The sequence below is a fragment of the Typopeltis vanoorti genome, chromosome 1 (genome assembly GCF_054136105.1).
Source record: "Typopeltis vanoorti isolate ZY-2024b chromosome 1, IOZ_Tvanoo_1.0, whole genome shotgun sequence".
Taxonomy (NCBI): domain Eukaryota; kingdom Metazoa; phylum Arthropoda; class Arachnida; order Uropygi; family Thelyphonidae; genus Typopeltis; species Typopeltis vanoorti.
This window is the reverse complement of record NC_143549.1, coordinates 144,047,455-144,065,093: the sequence shown is the minus strand read 5'-3', so window position 1 is coordinate 144,065,093 and position 17,639 is coordinate 144,047,455. Positions and strand designations below refer to the sequence as shown.

Genomic DNA, 17,639 nt, shown 5'->3' with positions numbered 1-17,639 from the left:
GCTCAACTTTCCCCCAATAGTGATGGGGGAGAAAAGGGAGGAAACTCCATATGAATAAATAAATAACTAGAGTTATTGACATTAGACCCCCCCCATGCAATCAAAAAAGCTGTTGCAGAAAGTCCCTCACTACACACAAACCACTTTCCATGCAAAGAATCTACTTCTCACTCCCTCCTTATATGACTTCCAAAGATGGCCTCTTGTTCTACCATTATTTTCCTCTATTCTATGAAAAAAAAAATCTTTCACATTTAACTGGTAACAATCTCTTAATCATATGACTCCCATTTTCCTGCCATTCACAAATTTCTACAAATAGTATTCCCTCAATCTGCCCTCTTACCAAACATTCCAGAGACCTAACTCAATTTTCTCTAGATCCTGTCCAATATATCCTCATCCATCTGAAAATTAAGTGACCAAATCTTATAAACAGCTTGATCAAGGACTTGTCTAATGGATCCATAATCTGTTTATTTTAACATGTAAAGGTTTCTGTTCCCTTCCATTCCTAGATCTCTCATCTCCTCCCAAATTTCTCCAACTGTAACAATCCTTGCTGCCAAATTTCAAAACCTTATGATTTATAATACTGAAATGGTAACTACCCACTTGCTCACTCACATAGTTTATTCAGATCTCTGTGTAAGGTCACAATATCTGATCTACTCATAGTTCTCCCAAGTTTGCATAGCTCCATTTAGATCATTCTGATTTAAATGGGGCTATGCAAACAACTGCATATCTCCAAATGAATCTCTCCCAATATCAGTTAAACAGTAATGGCCAAAACAGACTCCTGTGGCAGGGGTCTGTTTTGAGCCATTGCTGTATATTGATTTTTCTCTTCTGGGATGCTGTTTCCTATACATAACTTTCTGTTATCTATCTGACAGCCAACCAATCCAATTCACTAATATATTATCTAACTCCACTAAAACACAAAAAAGACTTACTGGTATATAATTCTACATCTTATGTGATAACTCACCCTTATGAATTGATGAAATTTCCAATCGGAAGGAATTATTCCAATTTTCAGTGATTCATTGGATTAATCCAATTAGATTAAAAGTGGATTAATTAACCCTGATAATACATGTTTACTACCAAGGGAGAGAAGAAATATCTTCGCCTCCAACCCTGGCAATTTAAGATTTCCTCCAACCACATATCATTTAGTAAATTTTGTCCTTGAAGCTATTTTTTTCTTCTATTCTAACTGACCAGTATTCACACATATTCCTCTGCAACCAGAGCTGGATCATTTAAAATCTTCCAGCTGAACTGGTTATGTTAATTCATTTCTATTATCCTTGCATCTCCTATTTGAATACCTATATATGTCTTTGGATAATTCTTAGCATCCCCTAACTAGTTGAAATTCAAATGTTGTTTTATGATCATTAACAGATTATTATTATTCTAGACCTACATGGAATTATAAGACTCATTGTGAGAATGTGTCCTTAAACTCATTCACAAAAAAAAGTGAAGACTCATTGTGAGAATGTGTCCTTAAACTCATCGACTGTTTGCACTCTAGCCACCATCTCAAGCCATACAATTCCATGCTCCTGCTACTTTCCATTCAGAAAACTTACTCTTTTGCAATTTTCAGAAATAGTCTCTCTTCCTTCCCTGTCAACCCAGTGAATGCCTTTCAAGCTTAAAGCTCTTGCTAATGCCCCATATTTTATCACAAACTTTGCAGTTTGCCTGCCCTCAGTTTATCTTCATAACCAATATTATACAGTCCTGATTTCATTTTCTTTATCTGCCTTTGCATCCTCTCAAAGGTTACTTCATCCCTTTCAGATTCTAGTTACCAGATCTGAGCATAGTAATTCAGATGTAGTTTGATCAAAGCTTTATCTGGTTTATCTCAGTTGGTCAATGTCCTCCTCAAATATTGCAACAATTCCTTCGGTTGTTTTCCCAATTTTTGTCATATATCCTCTGAACTTCAAATTTCTGTCTGCAATTACTCCCAGGATCCCTTGTTTTCTCCACTCCTTTTAGTGTAACTCCACAAAGTAAGTATGAAACATCCCATCTGTGGATTCCAAATGTCAAAACCTTACATCTGTATTAAACTAATATTCCCATCCATTTCCCCACCTTTCCAGCTTATTCAAATCCTTTAGAGAGGCACCACCATTAACAACCCACTGAAGCTTCACATCATTTGGAAACAACTTACTCACAAACAATTTCCACATTTAATTACCTTCGTTGCTTTCTTCACACTGCATATAATCAGCATAACCCTGCGTGTGAGAATCACACATAGTCAAACTTTCCCACCTGAATTCTATTTCTTCCAAGTTTGTCTTAATTTCCATTTATCTTTTTATATTTATATATTATTTGGTTTATTTATCTTAATTTCTAATCCATAAGAATACTTTCCAATTGCAAACTGGAAAGTACTGTAAATTCAATAAATGCAGGAATTTATGGATTCATTTCAGTAACAAAGAATGAAATAAAAAAGAAAAATTATATCTGCTGACAAATCATGTTAACATAAGAATCAATAAAATTGGTAACTAATAAAATTTGTACCTCTATGCGCTGAGAAAGTCTCTCATTTTTTGATGTAACTGTCAACATTTTATCCTGCAGATCCTGAAAAATGAAAGAAATAGTATTGAAACTCTTATGTAATTTCCAGCTATAATTATTTGGGAAAGCAAAGGGATATTCACATCTGCAAAAATAATATAGGTTCCAATTATCCATAGAGATGCTTGGAATCTGCAGGAGATAAATTGTTTGTAAACATTTCACTAATGAAATTAAAGCAAAATAGTTTTAAAAAAATAAAACTTCGTTAAAGTTAATTTCAAGTGATGTCTCAACATTAATACCTATCATAAATATATGTCTACTCTCAAGAGTGCACATCAAATAAAAGATTTTATCAGTAACACTTCACTATCATTATTAATGAATGATAACACCTAAAGTGTAAAGTAACTAATTAATAATATATATATATATATATATATATATTTATTATTATTATTAAGAGAGACCTCCAGGAAGTCAGGGACTCATTGAGGAAGACTACAGGCACAGGCTATCAAACTTATTCTTGAATTCATTCACGCTGCTTCCACATACACATCCAATGGCAATCCATCACGCACCACCCCAAGAGAAAAATCTAGCCCTCGTTCCTTTCTTAGCGGCATTCATTCCTAGTTTCCATGGATGCCCTCTTCTCCTTTCTCCCCACCCCCCATCAATTGAAATCCTGTATGACCCTTTCGGAAGTTTGTACGTTTCAATCATATCACCCCTCTTTTACCTGTTTGCTAGTCTCTGTAGTCTACAAATTCTCAATCTGTTTTCATAATCAGTATTCCACAATCCTGATATCATTTTTAGCACATTCCTTTGCACTCTCTCCACTGTATCAGAATCAAACCAGACCTGCATTCAATATCCAAGTGAGGTCTTATCAAGGCCTTGTAAAGAGGCAAAATGACATCCTTATTTTTACATGTTAAAGTTCATTTCAGCATTGCAATTATCTTTTGAGTTGTATTTACAATCTTTGCTACATGGCCCCTGAACTTCAACTTGCTATCTACTAACACTCCAAGATCCCTAGCATGATCAGTTTCTTCTAGCATAATCCCACCAATATAATAAGACACTGGATATCTAATCACACCAAAGTGCATGACTTTACAATTACTGACATCCATATTCCCATGCCTACAATTCCAGCCTATTCAAATCATTCTGCAAGTACTGCATATCAGTGGCATTCCTGATTACCCCACCTAGGTTTGCATCATCAGCAAATAATTGTATGTCTCCTGTCAAATCCTTCCCAATATCATTAATGTACAGATTGAATAACAGTGGACCAAGGGCTGATCCTTGTGGCACACCAGTAGTTACCTTAAATCTTGCAGACTTACAAATCCCCATATACCACTTTTTGATATCTGTCAGCCATCCTCTTATCCACACTAATATTTTATAATCCAGACCCAGATTCTCCAATTTAAGACTTCCATGCTGTATATTCTGTCGAAAGCCTTAGCAAAATCCATTCTTCTTGTCTAGTTCAACGGTAACATTATTATAGAATGTGAGCAAGTTGCGAAAACATAACCTTCCCTTAGTAAACCCATGCTGTTCATTGCCAAATAGAGATTCCCTGTCAACCCATTTCTGATTGTGAGCCCTAACCAATTTTTACAAAATCTTCACCAACACTCCTGAGATACTGATTGGTCAATAGTTGGATACATCAGTCTTTGCACCACCCTTGTGCAATGGGATTACCACACATTCTTTCCATTCTTGCAGAATCTTCCCTGTTCTGAGACTCAAATTATATAGCCTGGTCAAAGGAATAGCCAGTTCAGCTGAAATATACACACACATAACATGATCAGTCTTCTCAATATCAATCAAAAAAAAAGATAATTTTGGTGGGTACAAATGATGCAAAAAAAGTTAAAAGTATGGAATGAGAAATTAAACAAAAAAAGGGAAACTCATTTACCACTCTCCAAGTAAAAAAAAAAATAGTCTTACATCCCTGCTTGCACTCTTACTCAATATCTAGGAATTTTTCCATCATGTATTAAAAATTTCCTCTGCAAGGATTCTATTAAACCATTTTAGTAACTTGTACATTTCTATAAGATCCCCTCTTTTCTGTTTGTAAACTAACTTCTACAATTCCACAAACCCTTAATCTATTCTGACAGGAAGCATTACAGACCACTCATCATCTTGGCCATTTGCCTATGGATTCTCTCCACCTATGGGTTTCACTCATCTCCAAGAAAAGGTGACCAAATCTATGCACAGTAATTCAGCAATATCAGTCTTTTCTTATCACTCTTCCTAAGTTTGCATCAGATTATTTCACTGTTTGATTTTATGCACCATAAAATTTATACTTAGATTTTCATTGCCTAGCAAGAGACCACCACCACCCTGAGTTTGCTTGAAAAATTAAGTATGGTTAGTCTCTACACTAGGATTCTTGCATTATGTAACCTTTAGCCCACCTATGGTATTAAGGCACTAGGTTTCTATCCTTTCATAGGTGAGATTGTAATAAAATAAATTACCTATAATAACTACACTTTTTTAGTTTTGTATAATATAAAAAGTTTTATATTACCTGTATCCCTTGTCTACATGATACAATAGATGCTATAAGCAATGGAAAGTGTGCTTTTATATCATCTTCATGATAACCAAGGTCATCTTTTGTACCCTGAAAAAATAAATCAGATATTGATATTTGGTGAAAAATATAAAGGGATCAGCTATTATCAGAAATATCACTTAATATTTCCACCATTCTTTGATATCATCTTCATAACCAAGGTCATCTTTTGTACCCTGAAAAAATAAATCAGATATTGATATTTGGTGAAAATATCAATATCTGATTTATGTTTTCATATATCATAAGAAATTTGTATCTTATAAATCATAATAAGGGATCAGCTATTATCAGAAATATCACTTAATATTTCCACCATTAGAAGTTAAAAGCTATAGATTTCTTTAATGTACAGAAAATGATGATTATTATTTTCTTCATGGAGTCAGACTCATCGTGGAAGGTTCATTCGACTGACAACATAATTATCATACACTTTGAATCTTAAAATCCTTAACACTCCTTGATTTAACAAGGTATTTCAGTAATGTATCCCATTCCCCATGTAAAACATCTACTCCTCCCATCCCTCTTCACCACACTCTTACTTAACTTCCAAGAATGACCTTCTTGGAAGGTCATTCTTGCAAGTTTCTTCTCTTTTCCTCCTTTCTACTAAATTCTGCAATACACATCTCTTCAAACTTTCTCCATAGCTAGAATCCTGATATCGTCTTGGTCACTCATCTCTGAACCCTGTCCAATGTTTCCACATCACATTGAAAACCAGTTAACCAAATATGAGCACAATAGTCCAAGTGTCGTCTGACCATGCGTTATACAGTGAGGATTATTAAATATTCTTTTTTTATTCAGTTCTACTGAGTTGAGAGATTTAACACTCTGGCTCCCCCCCCCCCCCGATTGGCCAGGTATAGTAGAAATACTTCCCAAATATTTTTTTTTCTTTAAAAATTTCGTCTGGTATAAAAATGTTTTTTTTTTTTTTTTTAAATATTATTTAGATACAGTGGTGTAGCTAGAGCTTTTGCCGCCCCTCTCAATACACCAAAATACTACAAAAAGTCAAAACGATGTATAGTGAAATAAATTAAAACACTATGTTTGTTTTTCAAATAAAACTTTAATTTCAACATTCTAAAATGTTATATTTCTTGCTTTTCTGTTAGTAAAATCATCGATGGCATTGGCGAAGTCTATTTCTTAATAATGTAGGTAATTCTTAATCAATTTTTATTAAGAAACTCCTCTCACAACTAGCAGCACTTACAGCAATCCTGAGGAAAATGCATAGTAGTATTACAATATTTGGAACTGAGTTCTCGAGACTGTATTTTAGAATTAACTGTAAAACTTCAAAAAGGTTCTTCAAAGTGCTGCCCTCCCCCTCTGAACCCCCCTAGCTATGCCACTGTTTAGATATTAAATATTTTCCGGGGTCGTAATCCCAGTTGCTTCATGCGGCGTCCATGCGCATTCAGGGTGAATTTGGGATTAGTTTTTTTAATAATTATAAATATGCTAACGCCATTGCCCTCCCCAAAAAAAAAAACCAGTAGGTAAGACTGTTTTAGCCCTATCTCACTTTTGGTGGACTGAGGGGCAGTTAATCTGCAGAGCCAGCTGGCCCGAGAATCATTGATTTACCAGTGAATTACCGAGACTACCAGTGAAGAAAGTACGGCAGACAAGTACCGATATTTCGTAGCACCTAACACAATACACGTTACTGTCCTACGGTCGATTTTCTTGAGTTTACAGCAGCAAAAAATCACTTGCCTATGGCACAATTCGATTAACTAACCAGTCAAAGAAATAATTAGAAAAAACTCTTAAAAAGTGGACTTCATCATCTGGAACATATTCGTCATATGAAAAAAAAAAAAAAAAGGAAAAGAAAACTATGCGCAAATCCCACTTAAAAACCAAAGCACGTTTCAATTTGTTGAACAGCACAAAATAATAGATGAAACTTGCAAAACATAATTTTTGCAAAGTCGATTTTATTCAAGAAAGAAGCATATATTCACAAGAAATCCATTAATGATTATGAAAAAATACAGAAGTCTACACTGAAAAAAATTTTAGCTTTAAAATATAAAAATGAGAAAATAATGTGAAAAGGGAAAAAAAAAAAATCACTAACGCCTTTTTATTCCCGTATAGTAGGCGAGGCCGTTTTAGCCTTATCTAACTTTTGGGGACTGAGGGAAAGCTACTAGCTATCTCTGGTAACCAAGCAGATAGCTGGCCCCAGACTATCACTAATATCATGGCTGTTGAGAGGCGACTGACAAGTACCGCCATGTCGTAGTTCCTAACACTATGTTTGCTGTCTGAAAATAGTGTGGGTTCTACGGTCGATTTTCTTGAGTTTACGGGACGAAAAACCAGAGTTTCCCAGAGAAAAATCCTGACAGCCTGTGCCAAAGATCGACTAACTCGGGAATCGGTCGAAAAACGCTTAGTAAAAGTTCCTTCTGTCAGGTCAGTGAAACCTTATCAAAATAGACTAATAAAAGGCGAATAGGTAGATATAGACGTGTTGGGTGGCGCCTATGCATTTTAAGTATCCACACTAAGGAAACTCGTGAATGCCGGGGAGTGTATTCCCTTAAGCTCTCTGCTCAACTTACCTTACAAAACTTCATAGTTTCTGCATTCGGCTTTGAAATAATAATGAAAATTTTAATGTAATAATTCATGGTACTTTTTCTACAGAAAAGGCGTATTCTTTAGTTAAAGATACATTAGATAGATTAAGTAGCCCTAATCTCGTGTAAGGTCCCGAGCCCGGATAAAATGGGGGGGGGAAAGCAATGGTGAACTACCCTGTAAAAATCTCACTAGGACCTCTTTGTGGGCAATGCCTACAAAGTACCTAGGGTCGGAAACGACCGAAGGAGAAAAACCAACTACTACCAATCTCGCGTAAACGTTTGTGTGCTCAAGTTTGGGTAAATTATTAAAACAATATAATTTCCAGTCAAGTATAATTTGCGTTCTTGAAAAAAAAAAGCTTGTACAAAACTGCATTGTTATTATTCTAATTTTACTAAATATAGCATATACTGCATTTAGCTAATGTTGATAAATTAAGTCAATATTTAGCAAAATTAGATTTCGCTAAAATCAGCTTGTCTAAACGTAGAACACTATATTAAGTTGTCTGTGAAGTAAGTCACCAAAAATAATAATATGCAAACTTTGACTCACCTTGAATCTGCAGCCAAGTTCAGCCATCTGACACATCCGTGGTCTTTGATGACAGTTTTGTTCATGAAGTGCTAACTAACAAATAAGGAATATATGAAATCGTATCATATAAACAATTTAACAAGTTTTAAATGAAATTAATATAACATATAACTGAGGTTTTAACATCTTTGGTATTAAGGTAGTGTGAATTCTCTCGAATGTCAAGTATGAGAACGATTGAGGAAATATTTTCAGCAGAGTTTGCTGGATGTGAGAAGGAAGGTAACGTATTTCAGATATACACTGGTGAGGGTTTGTGTAATAACATTAATACACGAGGTATTTTCATACAGTGAAAAGAGGGACAAAACAAGAAGCCAAGAACGGGCAAAGCACAGGTTTGCTTGGAGAGTAGCAGTTGAGTAGAATGCATTGCCTCAGAGTGTGGAAACAGTGTGAGTATGAGGGGCAGTTTGATGACCTGAAGTAAAAAAAAACCAACTGTGGTAGGTATTGAGACTCCATCCATATTGATTTTAAAGAAAAATCAATGTGATTTTCATGTTTCTATTTATGTCACTTGCAAACATCAGCAGGCAAATTAAGTGTTCTACAACAGTGTTTTCAAAACTTTCAGTATCTGCGTACCCCCCCCCCCTCCATCAGGTAAAAGGCAATTTGGACAAGAAATAAAAGTATTTGTTTTTTTACCATTTGCGTTGTAATAAATTACATGTGCAACTTGTTTAATTATAATATCCAATATACATACAGTAGATACAGCGGAGAATTCCGACCGCGTAATTCAAACTGTTTGTATTAAAAGTTTAAATTCAAATAGTTCGAAATACACCACTGGAACGCGATCACTGTCCTAACGGAGGTCAGTCGATGCATGTCAAATAACACATTTTGTTTAACACTTCCTTTAGATATTTTAGCTATTAAAAATTAATTATAGAATAGACCTGCAATTATCTACAAATATGGAGACCAAAATATATTTTAAAAAAGTAATAAAGGGGAGAAAAAAATGGACCTAGTACCTCTAAAGACCTTTAGCGTATCCCTTGGAGGAGGAATGCATACCACACTTTGGGAAATACTATTCTACAGAATAAACAATAGTTTCCATGAAACTTCAATGCTCTACCTGACCAACCAGTCTTAAATCAGATAACATTCTGGTACCTAAGTTCCTAGATATTACGAAAATTACAATATTTAAACTAATTCAGATATCCAACTTTTACATCCAAATAGTTTTGGCAAAAGATCAGAAAGTATAACAAGTTTCCTGCTTTTAATTCTTAAAGTCAGTTTTGGATGTTCTGATAGTTTGCTATCAGATTTCAGTCTTGGGTATAAACAGAAAAGGAAGATGGATATTTTGATGAAATCCATTTGCGATGTGCCAGTTCTGCTTTTGTCACAGAAGAGAATTTTAAAGTGGTATGGGGAAATAAATACCAATAAAAACTGCTTCACAGTAATAGGTTTAGTTAAATGTTTGAATCAGAAGACTTAAAACAAGAATTCAAGGAAAGGAAGCATACAAGTCTCGAAGATTCGAACTTGTCATTTTTATCATGCTACACAACGCATGAATGAGAGTGAATTTGAGTGTTGCTTCATTGAAGAAAAAAAAAATCGACATTAGATCATTATGTGAATTGCCTGGAGGACAAGTAACATCCACACACAGCACATTTATAGGCTATCACTAATGAGGGAGAAATTAATCTGGAGCGTTTCTAGAGTTCTCTGGTATTCCTGTATACATCCGAACAATTTGTGTCAAGATTACTGGTGATAGAAAATCCTATCATTCCTCAGATTTTTATTATGAATGCAGCAATCTTCTGCCTCAAAAGTTTGGAAGGTGAATTTGTGAGGGTTATTTTCGCGACTTAAAAAATAAAAATAAGAAACCATTATTTTCCTTTTAGTGTTATGTCGTAATTTTCTTTAATACAGTTACGAATTGCGATGATGGCTTCAACGTGTCTGTACTGAAAGGGTGTTCATCTGCCGTTGTTCGCATATTTTCGAAAACAGGAGACCAGAAATTATAAGCGATTTTGTCCTCCGCTTCCCCCCCCCCCCCAATTCATGTGAAGAGAATTCGCTTTTAGAATTCTAGTCATCACAATTCGAACCTTCATAGATTTCGATTTCGCCTCTGACTCACCAGATACTGGTGGAAATTTCGGTATCCATTCCTATCTGATAAAAATAAAAAAATTCGTAATAAAAATGAACTGCATTTTGAGAATACTGATCGGGAAAGTGAACTTTATTGCGCACCATCAGTTGAATCAAACTATCATTTCTTATTAATATCTGCATTTTTTTTTTTTTTTTAATCTTCTCTTTACAGTATCGCTAAGTGTACAAAATTTCAAAGATGACTGCTTCGTGATTATCTCCACCTTTCCATGTTAGTACGCTCGTATCCATCATCGGTTTTAAACAGGCACTAAGTGCCCATAGCTTTCTAAGTATCCTTGGATTTCCTAACCGTAATACGAGGATAAGGTGGTTATCTAAGTATTCCTGTCTGTAAATTGCGTGTGTTCTACTGGCTGGTTTGCCTGTTCTGTGGGACAAAAAAACCCGAGTTTCCGGGTAAAAAAAACCCTACCTACATATGAGGAGACCGGATAACTCAACCTTAGTCGAAAGAGACCTGATAAAGGTTCCTCACGTCATAGACAGGAATCGAACCCAGGTCTTTCTGGCCAAAGGAATTCGTCTATACCGACTGAGCTATGGAGGCTCCAAACTACGCTCGTATAATCTCATTAAATATTTCCTTAACTGCTATGCTGTAATATATTTAATAATTAATGCCAATGTAAACGCTTATTTTGTTCTATTCATAACAAGAAAATCCCACTTATTTATCTCAGACTTATATAAACCAATGATCACGATGTAGGATCTTCTTCCACTTGGTATTTATGGAAAGGTTATATGTAACGGCGGCCTATTTACAAAAAAAAATCTATTGGGTCGTCAACGAAGGCTGACAGGAATGGCGAGATTACCGAACCTTCGATACAATTTTTGTGAGAAGGCAGCAAGTTGCTTATTCACATTTCTGGAGCTTAAGTCATTGAGCTACCTCAGGTTTGATTAGAGAACAGTTAGCGTTACATCTAGTGTTCAGTTCTCTCGAGAGAACCTACATGTGACAACTTAAATATTCTTGAATTTAAAAAATAAAAAATATATAAAAAATCAGTGACGGCCCGTACATAAGCATTGCGACCAGGGCCGGCTCTACTGACGGTGCAAGACGTGCATTTGCACAGGGTAGCAAAGTTGGCATAAACTATACGAAAAATAAGGGAGAAGGGGCGGCAAAATTCCTAGGGACGGCCCTGATTGCGACGCTGCAGCACCACCAAGGAAAAATTTAAATTTTGTTTAAAAATAATAACAATGCTTACAACATTATATAAATGCAATACAACATGTTAAAGGTTACAGCTTATGTTTCGACAGCGATTGAATAGTTAATACTTGTAATTGTTCGATTAACGCTCTAGATTACGAAACAAATACACTGTGATCTAACGCAGTGTCGATATATCACGTTCGACCAATCGTAGCCAGTCTCGCCGATATTCGTTTGCAAGTTACAAGTCATTCCGACACTGCTCAAACGAGCAGTGTATCGTATGCTTGCGCATACGTTATTTACACTGCGCGCGTTATTTCTGTGAGATACGAAACTTTTATTATTGGTGTTTGTTCATGATGAGGGTGAAATATTTTTAATAAAGCAATTTTTAATATAAATTTATTTATTAATAAATTGGTTACTGATTAGGAAAAAAATTTTTTTTTTTATTTTGTATATGCAGCACCCCCACTTAAAATTTTCACCGGCCGCCACTGTAAAAATCCAACAACAACAACAACAACGTTACTGGCTTGCTGGGTGAAGCATAAAATGCTTTTTATTTTCCCCTTTATCTGTGTGGAGAAGCTTGATGGGGGAGGTTGTGAGACTTATGCTCGCACTTTGTGAATTATGGAGTTAGCTCTGTTCTGCTGAAAGCAGGATTGCCTTGGGTCTTTTGTGTTTTTGATAGTCATGTTCACTATAACTGGAAGCTTGTCTGATTAGTGGATTAGGATGAGAATGTGCCTTGCTGAAGAACTTTTCGGCATGGTCATGAAGGAGAGAACGGATGTTAGGGGTTCCGGTTTCTCTGTGGATCTGCGTGTTTCTGACGAACCATGGGGCATCTAAGATCATCCGCAGGCATTTGTTTTGTATCCTCTGTAGTTTCTGGATGTTAGATTTGGATGTGTGACTCCATGCCGGGGATGCATATGTGATTACTGGTCGAATTACCATCTTATATAATAACAGCTTGTTGCGTTTATCCAATTTGCTGTTGCGATTGATCAGGGGATAGAGTTGGGCTATGGTTCTGGATGTCTTTGTGCCTATGAGCTTGATATGGCTGTTGAAATTTAGCTTTTTGTCTAGCTGTACTCCAAGGTATTTGGCTTCTGTCTGCCATGGTATCTTTTTTCCGAGAAGTTCAATATCATCTTGGATGAAGGCTTTGCGTCTGGTGAAGAGTATAGCTGAGCTTTTGATGGGGTTTACTTGTATCCTCCAGTCGGAGAACCATTTCTCTAGCTTTGTGATAGTATCCTGGAGACGACTGATGGCCAGGTGTGGGCGGAGAGATCTTGTCATTATGGCTGTGTCGTCTGCATATAGGGCTGTGATGGTAGTCCTCAGGTTCTGTGGAATGTCAGCCACGTAGATTGTGAAAAGTAAAGGAGCCAAAAGAGATCCCTGAGGTACTCCTGCCAGGATTTTGCGCCTAGTTGAGATGGTGCCATTTATTTTTATCTGCATGGATCTGTCAGTGAGGTATGATTTTATTAGACGGGTAAGGTTTGTTGGTATGTTGGCCTGAATGAGTTTATAGAGTAATCCTTGATGCCATACCTTATCAAAGGCCTTGGCAATATCCAGAAAAACTGCAGCTGTGTGAAGGTTCCAGTTGTATCCTTGAGTGATATGCTCCACTATTCTGTGTATTTGTTGCACTGTGCTGTGCATACGGCGGAAGCCGAATTGTTCGTTTGGGATTATTCCTAATTGGTCTGATTTTTCTTGTAGTCTTGAAAGGATAATTTTTTCAGCAATCTTTCCCAGGTTGGAGAGTAGGCTTATTGGACGGTAGCTTTGCGGGAGTTGCGGATTGTTTCCTGGCTTTTTTATTGGTATGATGTCTGCTGTTTTCCATGCAGAGGGGAAGTGCTGTATCCTCAATATTGCATTGGTTATGTTAACCAGGTGCATAATAGCCTTTCTAGGAAGTAATTTGATGATTCTGTTAGTAATTCCATCTGGCCCTGGAGCTTTTTTGTTGTTTAGATGTTTTATGATGTTGGTCATTTCAACTGGAGTAGTGGGGGTGATGCTGGCTGGTTTGTCTTCGGACTGATTTAAGGTACGCTTGACCTGCTGGTGGACTTTATATATGTGGGTGATGTTTATATTATCATATGATGGGCTGCATTGTTTTTCTAGGTTTTCTGCTATTGCTTCTGCTTTTTCTTTATCCGTGTGCGCCATTCCTTGAGCAGTTTGCATGGGCGGTAGGGGATTGTGTTTAGTGCGCAGAATCTTTAGAAATTTCCATATTGTGTGATCTTCTGGGTTGAGTGATGATAATTTATTGTCCCAATCCTGGTTCCTGTGGAGTTGAAGTGCTTTTCTGACTTGGTTGTTCATCTTGTTCAGAGTCTTCTTGTCCTGTGGGGCTCTTGTGTTGTGGTATCTTTTCCTGGCTTTGTTTTTTGTTCTGATGAGGTCCATTATGTTTTCTGGGAGCCGACCGGATGGGTGGTTGGTTGCGGTTTTGGTGACTGTTTCTAGTGCTTTTTTAATTTGGCTTGTTAAATTGCTTATTGCTTCATCTATGTCTTCTTTTTTGTGGATGATTGGTACAGGACCAATGTATTCTGGTAGGATTTTAGCTAGCCTATCCCACGATATGAAGGTGTGCTGGTGGGCTAGTTGATCTTGCGTGCCAAGTTTGATCAGTACTGGGTTGTGGTCGGATGATAGTTCATTGAGCGTCTCTAGTTTATATTGATAACTGATGTTTCTAAGGATAGCTATGTCAAGTACATCTGATCTGCCATGCGGGCTGTAATGAGTGTGCTCAGTGGGTCCTGCTATCACAACTGAGTTAAGTGTTGAATAGTTGTGTAGTATGCGACCACTTCTGTTGTTGGTGGTGCTGAACCATGCTGTGTGTTTGGCGTTCAAGTCACCTACTATGATGGTGGGGTCTGTGGTGCCGAGGACTGCATCCAGGTCTGTTGTCAGTAGAGGATTGCTTGGTGAGTTGTAGGCAGCAAATATCTTGAGGCTTCCAGCATTGTTTGTGTGGACTTGTATTCCTGTGGTTTCCAGGTTTGTAGTCTGTGGGTTGGATATGGCATTGTGGTGGAGGTATGGTTTGATGTAGATGGCAGTGCCTCCCCCTCTGGAGCTGAGTCTATCCGTTCGGTATATTGTGTATCCTCTCACTTTTGGGTTGTTGGCAGGTCTTAGGTGGGTCTCGTTGATCAGCATTATGTCCGGATTGTGTCTTTGTGCGAATTCCTGTAGTTCTAATGTTTTGTTGGTGAGGCCATTGGCATTCCAGGCTGCAATTAGAAGCGAGTTAGGTTTTACTTTTGTTTTATTCATAGTTGAGTGCTGTGAGTATGGAATGGGTTCCTTGCAGGAATCTCTTTGTGGAGGATGGAGTTGGGTTTGTTCTGCTGAATTCCTGGAGCATAGTGGCTAGCGAAGAAGTCAGTATTGCTGTGATGTTGGAGCCTATTTGATTGCTTTGTATTGTGTCTTTTGGGCGGGCTGCTTCAGCATAGGTCTTGGTGGAAGGTTGAGCCCTTTCCTGACTTTTATGGCTTGGGTTTTGATGGTTTGATGACTGTGCAGCAGAGATGCTTTGATTGGTGGTCCAGATAGGGGGAGGTTGGACGGGTCTTGTAGTTCCGTGATTTCTGGGATGGTGGCTGCATCCTTTATAGTTTGCTGGGTGGGGACCTCCACAGTTGGCACATTTGGCTGGTGTGGTTCTTGCTTTTGTGCATGTAATGGTTTGATGCTTCTCACCACACTTCAGGCATCTGAACTCAGCTTTACACAGTCTTTGGGCATGGCCAAACTTTTGGCAACGATGGCATTGCCCTGCTGATGCCCTTTTCCTGAGTGGCTCTGTTGATATTTTAAGTCCACAGACTGCAGTTATGTCATAAATTTGTCTTTGAGTGTTCTGTATCTCAATCAATACTAATGGCATTGGTTGTTTATCGGATCTGTACATCCGGCTGACTTTGATAGGTGATAGGCCCTGCTGGGTAAGGTCAGCCGCGATCTCCTCGGAGGTAATGCCTTCTGTGACACCTCGCAGTACAACCTTCAGATTTCTTTCGCTGCTTAGTGCGAAGGTGTGGTACTGTAGTTTGTTGTTATCCATCATTTTTGTTATTCCTCTGTAGTCTGTCACTGTTGTTGGTTGAATTTTTACACCTTCGTCGGTGTTTTTGGCCCAGGAGTATCCAATTTGATGTTCTCTTAGGTTTCTTGCAACTGTGGTCCATTTTTCCTTTTCACGGAGAATTACCGGAGGGACCTTTTCCCTTTTTTCCGGGACTGTTTGTGAGGTAGTTTCGTTTTCCACATGATCTTCCTCGATTCGCCGTCTCTTGCCCGTCTGTTCTCCTGTGAAGACCGTCTGACTGGGGCTCTCGGGCAGGGAGATGGATGTGTCATTGATCTCTTCCACTTCGCCGTCCATATCATCGGATTCTTCCGGTTGTGTGTACAGGTTTAGGAAACCTGGCCATTCAGTGTCAAATTTTTTAAGCAGTAATTTAAACAATTTTAATGCTTGTTCTTTGTTTAGATGCTCTAGCAGATCAGTAATATTATCCATGTCTGCTTTATTTGTTGTTATATCTAGTAGGTAGTGATTGGAAAATTGCTTATGATCGCAATTAGAAATCCCGCAGGTCTTGAGACCTGCCAGCAGAAATTTTGTAGAGGATATTGCAGATGGAAAGGATTGCCAGCAATATCGAGCGATTAACTAGATGTACAAATCAATAGCATATGAAATTTCAGAAAATGAAGAACGCTTACCTCTATATATATCATACAATTCACCATCAAAAATACACAACACAAAACACTAACATGCGAGACGCCATCTTCTCAGTCGCAACTCTGCTTCATACTCTCTGTAAAAATCCTACATGCTCTAGACATCCATATCCGCCACTTATCACCGCCAAGGTTCGGTGCATTCTTGCAGCCTGCTCCCAATCGGTTGGTTTAGTTGGATTTATGGCCAAATCCACTCAGTTAATGAGATTTTACATAATCCCAAACTACGTATGTTATCGGGCTAGTGTTTCAGGGAATGAAAAACCTGCTACCTTCTATTAAACATAGAGAGCAAGACATATCACGTAGTGTATAAGTTGTTCAGAGATTAAAAAACTATTCTCGTGGAAAACCTTATGCGCTCATAAAATGTTAATTTAATATTAATAATAAAGTCCATAAAAATTCCGCCAGTCATCGACCGAAATCAGAGAGAGAGAGAGAGAAATCTAACGCAATGACCGAAAGAAACGCCAACAAGAAAAAGCAAAGATGACGAAATTTCGTTTGCTTTATGTACAGTGATAGGGCTACGATACCGGTTTCACAAACACAATGCAAAGGGGAGGAAGGGCAACAGAAAAAGAAACCCAAATAATGAGAGCTTGTGCGAGGATGGTAATGGGATTAAGAAAAACAAATAAAGGAAACCGAAGGTAAATCTCCAAAGATAGTCACACACGCACTTACTAATGAAGGATAGCATCCAGACACTGCGTAGCGATATAAGCAAGTAAATTTCTAGGATTTAGAACAATTTAGTTGCAAGTCATCCTGAAATTACCAGCCATTTCAGGACGTTACATCTGTTGGAAGTCGTAAATAATAACGATCAACTTGGAAAACGCACGTCCAACTAACACGTGGGTGGTTGTAGTCGAGAAACATCACGAATCTAAAGAGTAAGTCGTCACGTCTACGGATGTGTCCTTCCGCGTCTGCGTGCGAACGTGACATTTGCCGGATGGATGATTGTCACGTGGGCAGCCGGAACACGGTGATACAGACGTATCATCTGCTTCCCCCCACCCACTGAGTCGTGACAGA

At 37.7% G+C, this 17,639-nt stretch overlaps 1 protein-coding gene across 1 annotated transcript in view; it reads right to left on the bottom strand.

Moving 5' to 3' along the window:
• LOC150110503 (TNF receptor-associated factor 5-like) overlaps window positions 1–17,639 on the bottom strand; it is a 101,643-nt gene that overhangs the window by 18,230 nt on the left and 65,774 nt on the right. The window contains exons 5-7 of the mRNA XM_090394227.1: window positions 8,390–8,464; window positions 5,165–5,260; window positions 2,572–2,634 (exon numbers count right to left, since the gene is read on the bottom strand). Coding sequence (XP_090250353.1) covers window positions 2,572–2,634; window positions 5,165–5,260; window positions 8,390–8,464 — 234 coding nt within the window. The remainder of the gene's footprint in view (window positions 1–2,571; window positions 2,635–5,164; window positions 5,261–8,389; window positions 8,465–17,639) is intronic.